At 40.2% G+C, this 7,173-nt stretch overlaps 2 protein-coding genes across 2 annotated transcripts; both read right to left on the bottom strand.

Annotated features, from left to right (window-relative positions):
• Positions 1-741: 741 nt before the first annotated feature.
• LOC111660482 (perforin-1-like) lies at positions 742-4,594 on the bottom strand. Its single transcript, XM_023413771.2, has 5 exons — positions 4,452-4,594; positions 2,926-3,499; positions 2,654-2,792; positions 2,354-2,565; positions 742-2,222 (listed from the first exon to the last, which is right to left on the bottom strand). Exons 2-5 carry the CDS (start codon positions 3,456-3,458, stop codon positions 1,346-1,348), a joined length of 1,761 nt encoding a protein of 586 aa, XP_023269539.1. The 5' UTR covers positions 3,459-3,499; positions 4,452-4,594; the 3' UTR covers positions 742-1,345.
• A 304-nt stretch (positions 4,595-4,898) lies between these two features.
• Positions 4,899-7,169, bottom strand: LOC111660561 (perforin-1-like; the record flags this gene model as incomplete). Its single annotated transcript, XM_023413903.2, has 1 exon — positions 4,899-7,169. A coding segment is annotated over one exon (855 nt), but the record flags the coding sequence as incomplete, so codon positions are not given.
• Positions 7,170-7,173: the final 4 nt, after the last annotated feature.

Here is a 7,173-nt window from a genome sequence, read left to right as displayed (position 1 = left end):
TTAAAAGACAGTGACACATCAGTAATTTTGTATAAAAAAAGAACCTTTCACTTAATATGAAACTCGGTTGTGGAGTATATTGCGTGGTTTTCACAGCTATTGCACAACCAATCTTTTCCTGATTCTGAATGTGTGTGTTCCTCTTTGTCTCTTCTCTTTAACCAGGCTAATTCAAATGACCTGAACTTCTTCAAGTGGATCATTTTCCAAAATGTGTTCACTGTAATGTGTTCTTTTTGTGTATGTGTGTTTCGCTCCATTTTGTCCTGTTGTGTTGTCTATTTTGTCTTTTGTTTTATTTTTCTTACCCCACCCCACCCCATTGTCTTCCTCTGTAAGTGGACATTTGTTCCCCATGTCGGGTGGTCTCATTGGTCCAAACTCTGCAGCGTCCTTCCTGTCTTATTCTGTTGATATTGAAAAATTGATGGCGAACATAAACATGATGATAAGTGCAAGAAAATTGTGCCTGTGTTTTTACGAATGAATTATTTACTGTTTTAATCCAATAAATTATACGTCAAGTGATGCTGAACTGAAGCTTCTGAGTCAACGCATTTTATACAATGTTTACCTGAACACACTGTTCTCTTTAATAGCATCAGCGAAGCCTCATGTGCGCACAGGAAGCTTTACCACTTCCTTTCTCACGTTGGGCAGTGCTGCCTGAGACAAACAGAACATCAACACGCAATTCAAAACTAAAAGCAATAAGATCAAATACACTGAAATACTGCAATGTTCAGATACTATGCTTTTATTGTGGATAAACAAACACCATGGCAAGAATACACAAAATAATAAATGCATAAAACACACTAGCACATGTTATAAATGTTTGAATATATAATAAAATGCTACAGAGTGAATACATTAAGTCTGCAAACATGTTCTCTTTGAAAGTATGTAAAATATAAGGCATAAATAAGTTTATAAGTAAAAGCCATATTATAACAAACTGAACTGAGGAAATGGACACTATATGATACAAATATGCAGATCACAATAGCATCATAAGAACTGCATTTTCCTCATATTTATTTTTATACATTTATAAGAGTAAATTTCAGTCATCTAAATCTTTTTCTCAGGCTGATTTCTGGGAGCCTACATTAACAACTCCAACTGCAAGTTGCAATTAAAGACTTCAACTGAGTCAAAAATTTAACATGTCAAATATTCGGCGCATCATCTTCCAGGCTGCAGTCGCTTTGTCAACACATAAGAATTCTTCTTAACTGACGTGCCTCTATATTAGTTAAAGTCTTTTAATGTCATCCATATGCCAAATTAAAAGTGTCGTGTTAGTACAGTATGTAGGCCTCAGTAAAACCAAACATGGTTGTTATATCTCATTAAGCTTTTGACTCTCAGCAGTGAGACTCTGGTTTCTCTGTGAACTGGATTCGTCCACAAACACACCCATCTTTAACAGGATGGCCTTTGGAACAGGGTGGGCATGACGGGACACATACAGCTTCTTCAGACTTTGACTCATAGGTGAAGGTTTATACTCCGTGCATGAATTTCCACTCAGACTCGGAGCACATTTCACCTCCAATTTGTAGAAGAGCCGGCCGTGCTGCAGGTTACAAAGATCCTCCTTGACCCCTGCAGACAAATCTTGCTCACATGCTCCCAACAGGTCGTCGTCCCATTTGTTGTCCTCATCCCACACTTCAAATCTCACTTTATGTCCTGAGGACAAATCCTGAGAGCCCACATCCATGACCATTGCCCAGTGTGGGTTGTTGTCGTTGTAAATGACACGAGACCGCACCGTTTGCCTGTTGAAAGACACCTTCACATAACCATCTGTGGCTGTGGTGTGGTCACCCCAAAGATCAGAGGCCCGTTGAACGGTTATTATGACGCGTGCCATGCCTTTACGGGTTGGGCAGCAGTCAGCGTTTACAGCAGGGTCATTGTGGCATTGGCAGACGCAGGCATCCTTTGGGTCGCTCTTGATGCCGGCCTGACAGCGTTCACTGCAGTTCTTCCACAGGCCTTTCTCCAGGATGTAGTGGCTAATGGCTGAGCGCAGGTTCTTCCGGGCAGTTGTGTTCGTAGGCAGTAACTCATGAAGTGACTCCAGAGAATATGAGACTATGTCTGGATTCTGTGGGAGAGAGTTCAGCCATTCTTTGTAGGCCGATGGATTTTTGTCAGCGGAGAAGAGAAGGTCTGGCTCTGTGGTATGACCCCCCTTTATTTCTGTGAACCTGGAGAGGAAAGAGTTGTTTCAACATTTGAGCCAAATTGGCGTCTCTGGTGCTGAAAATTTAGTGTGTGTGAAGCACAAATTAACTGAAAACATTTGACTAAATATTTTATATGAGAAAATGTTCTATACCTGTCATTGAAGAGGCTGGAGAAGGCCGATTTACTGTCTGTCTTCTCGATGTCCTTCTTACAGTGTTTTGCTTGAGTTTTTATTGTGGCGTGGATGCTGGCAGACGCTTCAACTTCCAGGCACATATTCACCTCCTCCACGCTGAGGCCCTGCAGGCTGGCCTGGCACTGCTTGATGCTGGTCACAGATTGAACACTTCCTCCCAACTTCACCTGGAATGATATGTGAAATGTGTTACTTTGCATAATTTTGCTATTGTTGTAATTGAATTTGACAAAATTGCTTTTTGTTGTCATTCACCTTGGTGATGTAATGAGTGCCAAAGTTGTCAATCAGTTTGTAAAATCGTTTCTTGTATTCAGGACTGTAGGTTTTGGGGAGTTGCTTTACTGCTTGGTTAAATTCTCTGTGCAGCTTTGGTTTGCTGGAAACTCGGTAGCTGTTCGCAGTGAGACACCAAGAAGACAGACCAGTAAGAAACAGGTGTGCAACAGTTTTATATTTGAGCATTAAAGTTAATGAATTCATAGGCGAGAGTGCAGAGAAAAGTTTCTGAGTCCTCGTCTTCTTACCTGTAGTACTCACACAACATGCTTTGACTCGTGAAGCTGAACTTGTCATTCTTCGTTTTTTCCATGGAATAATCAGACAGTTTAGAATCGGTACCAGCCAGCATCAGTGAGGCGCCTTTTTTACCCACATTAACGTCTAGATTCATCCCCCAGTTGTTTTCAACAGAAGAGGTGCTGGAACTGACCAGAGATTCACTTGATCTGTGGAGTTTACTGGCCACTTTCATGCTGCAGGACTGTTTTGGCCTCCAGTCCACCACCGACAAGGGGAGCTTTTGTTTTTTGTTCTCCAAAAAGGGGTTGCTACACAGGATGCATGTTTTGTCCTTGCGTTTCCACTGATTCATGTCAAGCACAAAGGCCCCCTTTCGTTCCATTTTGGTGATGTCGAAGCCTTCCCCGGCCAAATTGGTACCTGGAACAAATTCTGCCTCGATGCACTGTCTGGGTGTCCCTTCGGTGCATGACTGATACGAGCACTGAGGGAGTGACAGCATGATGCCGGCACAGATGCAAATATTCAACAGGAACATGCTGCTAATTTGAGATGATGGATACAAACTGATGGTTTATCCTGAAAAAGAAACATTTTAATGAGCAAGTGGAACAGCTCATTTCCACACCACTAGAAAATGCTCACTGGATGTAGAGTAATTCTCTCCTGTGCAGTGATATACTTATTTCCTGTCTTTAAACTGTCATTTTCGTCTTGTCATATATCTTAGTGGCATCTTAAGATTTTGGAAATTATGTTATTTTGTTATGTTTATAGACTGTCCTATTCTTTTGATGAAGTTTACCATTCTGTTTTCTTGGACCATCTCAATCAAGTATTTCAAATTCAAGATAAAGATATGTGGTTTGAGTCTCATCTGCATAATAGATCAGTGTCAGTTTTAAATGACTCTTTATTTCTTTGATTCTTTCTGTTGTGGAGTACCTCAAGGCTCCATTTTAGGACCTGTTTTGAGTCATATATGCTTTTCTAAAACATGACTTCCCACAGTCTTTCTGCAAATGTGTCATGAGGGAGGAAATGCATTCAACACGTTTGTTGTACCGTAAGGAGTCACATATTGCGTTTTGATCAGAAACACTGAATGTAAATGAATGAATCCTTTTGTTTGTTTACAAGAAAACTTTAAGTCTCTTCTGATTTGCGCCAAGGATCTCAAATACTGAAAGGCCAAAGATTTTCTCTGCCTAAATGAGAATAAGACAAACCAAGACTGGAACATTTGACTCCTTACTGTCTTTCCAGTCTCAAGACCAATCATTTTACAAAAGCATTTGAATTTCCATGACACTACACAATTGCTTAGCTTTATAAATAAATGGACATGACTTGCAGCATAATAACTCACTCACTGTTTGAAACTGCTGTTCTCACGAATGTCAAAGGACTAAACTATAAACTATGCCATAGAATTACTCACAGATACAGCAATGAACAGTTTATAATGTCTGGAAAGACTATATGAAAAGTGAAAGAAAATTTCAGTATAAGAACATCAACACAGACTCACCTTCGTCTCGCCTGTTAATGCTGCATGTATGAAACAGACTGCAAGCATGAATATCAGTGCTTTGTCTTTAAAAGTTTAAATGAGATCATGGCAGGAGGTGGTGAGGGGGATGAGGTCAAAGTGGTCTTTAAGAGAGCACAGGAAAAAAAAAAAAAAAAAGCGGTTTGTCAGTTTCGTTAATGTTGAACAGACCCAGTACTGAGGGGGAGGAGCTGGTGGTCTACAGACAAACTCAAACAGATAGTGACAACATAAAAGTGAGGCTGGCTTTCCAGTCAATAACGAACCAGAGACCACAAACCTATCATTTCTCTGAAGTGGTGGTGGGCTGTGGTCCAAATATAATGAGAACAGGAGACTGTCACACAATAATGATTGATTTCCAAAGAATTTTAGTAACACAAAGTAACTTGATAGTTGTAGGCTATAAGAAAAGATATATCATAAGCTTTGATAAAATTTAGGTGAGTCCTGTTGGAGGACGACATACCAAATGGGACCAGTTCAGCAACAAGCACTTAAATGTCTGAGTATTTTAACGTATAAAAAATCATTTATTTTTGAAAGCTTAACAGAAGTACATCTAAGATGCAGATATTCATAGACAGGAAACCATTAAACTTACACACAAGGTAACAAGAACACAGTAAAAGGAAAATAGTACATGCAAAGATTCATACATTTAAAAAAAAAAAATTATATCAGCACTAAGGAGATGTATGCTATAAAGCAACAGAGGTATTTCTCTCTATATAAATGTGAGTCAATCTGATCATCAAAAATCCATGAGGCAATGTCATTAAAATATAGAAAACACACAAGTGCATGTTATAAATGCCTGTATAGAAGTAATAAAAAGGAAAGAAATGCACAGATAAAAAGCCTGTAAAAAATAATGTAAGTAAAAGTCGCATTGAATCAAAATCATGTTTCAACAACTGCAAGAACTTTTAGATGATCAATTGCATATGCTCTGCTGAGGAAAGACCAGGAAAGTACAGTATAATGAGAACTTCATTATGAAAATTTGGAGATATATAAAAATAACTTCTATTAGCAACACACTTCTGCCAAACACAAGTCTAATTTTACTTTCACTTAATGATGTAGATTAAAGTTCCACATTTTACACTTTTCCTGTGTTTTATTCGAGTGTTGATCCATAAGAAGATACAGTATATTTGTGGTTTTAAGAACCAAAAACCATGTCAGTGTAGTTTTACATCTCCTCCTTCAGGCTTCTCTCTGGAGCTCTAGTAACAACATCTCACTGAGCCAATCAGAAGAGAGGATGCTCTGAGCCTCTCTTCTGATTGGCTGACTTTTTTCTATGTGACTGATTAAAAATAAAGCAGATTTCAGGTAAACACTCAGAGAAACCAAATCCTGCAAGGTTGGATGGTGGGTCCAAGTGGGCGGCACTGGGAACATGGCTGAGAGTGGTGGCTGCTTTGTTGTGACATCACAAAGTTACAGAAGTCCTGACGGCTTGTTTTAAGGCTCAGTTTCCAAATTACAGGCTGTGTGCGTTTTTCTGTGGACTGAGCGCTTTGATACACTCCGGTATTAATATAGAACCTAGACCTGCTTTATAATCAAAGAAGACACAGGAATCTCAGTTCATATAATATGGGACCTTTAACCTAAAAGAAAAAATGAACATACAAGATATGAGGGATATTTTCCTGAAATTGAGTTGCAGCCATTTTGTCAACAATACTGACATCGTCGTTTGTTGAGAGAGCTTTAATGTGGGACTAGACTTATGAATAATAATGCCTTTTGCTTATATTAATCTCATCAATACTATAAAAATGTTGGTAATGCCTTCAATGTAAGTTTCAGTAAAACCAAACATGGTTGTTATAGCTCATCAAACTTTTGACTCTCAGCAGTGTGACTCTGGTTTCTCTGTGAACTGGATTCGTCCACAAACACACCCATCTCTAACAGGATGGCCTTTGGAATAGGGTGGGCATGACGGGACACATACAGCTTCTTCAGACTTTGACTCATAGGTGAAGGTTTATACTCCGTGCATGAATTTCCACTCAGACTCGGAGCACATTTCACATCCAATTTGTAGAACAGGTTACCATTGTTCAGATTACAGAAATCCTCCTTGACTCCTGTAGACAGAACTCGCTCACATGCTCCCAACAGGTCGTCGTCCCATTTGTTGTCCTCATCCCACACTTCAAATCTCACTTTCTGTCCTGAGGACAAATCGTGAGAGCCCACGTCCATGACCATTGCCCAGTGTGGGTTGTTGTTGTTGTAAATGACAGGAGTCCGCCAGAGCTGTTTGTTGATAAACACCTTCACATAACCATCTGTTGAAGTGAACCAGTCTCCCCACAAACCAGAAGCCCGTTGTATGGTTATGATGACGCGTGCCATGCCTTTACGGGTTGGGCAGCAGTCAGCGTTTACAGCAGGGTCATTGTGGCATCGGCAGACGCAGGAATCCCTTGGGTCGCTCTTGATGCCGGCCTGACAGCGTTCACTGCAGTTCTTCCACAGGCCTTTCTCCAGGATGTAGTGGCTAATGGCTGAGCGCAGGTTCTTCCGGGCAGTTGTGTTCGTAGGCAGTAACTCATGAAGTGACTCCAGAGAATATGAGACTATGTCTGGATTCTGTGGGAGTGTGTTCAGCCATTCTTTGTAGGCCGATGGATTTTTGTCAGCGGAGAAGAGAAGGTCTGGCTCTGTGGTATGACCC

The sequence above is a fragment of the Seriola lalandi genome, unplaced genomic scaffold (assembly GCF_002814215.2).
Source record: "Seriola lalandi dorsalis isolate HSWRI2012SDOR001 ecotype SW California unplaced genomic scaffold, Sedor1 jcf7180002054519, whole genome shotgun sequence".
NCBI lineage: Eukaryota > Metazoa > Chordata > Actinopteri > Carangiformes > Carangidae > Seriola > Seriola lalandi.
Note: the sequence above shows the minus strand (reverse complement) of the source record. Positions and strands in the feature narration are given on the sequence as shown.

Bases quoted from the DNA above. Each gene is read 5' to 3' on its own strand.
- LOC111660482 (XM_023413771.2), bottom strand. From the start codon at position 3,458: ATGTTCCTGTTGAATATTTGCATCTGTGCCGGCATCATGCTGTCACTC. The intron at 2,793-2,925 runs GTAAGAAGACGA...CACTGCGAACAG, and splicing joins ATGTTGTGTGAGTACTACAG to CTACCGAGTTTCCAGCAAAC. The intron at 2,566-2,653 runs GTGAATGACAAC...ATATCATTCCAG, and splicing joins GCACTCATTACATCACCAAG to GTGAAGTTGGGAGGAAGTGT.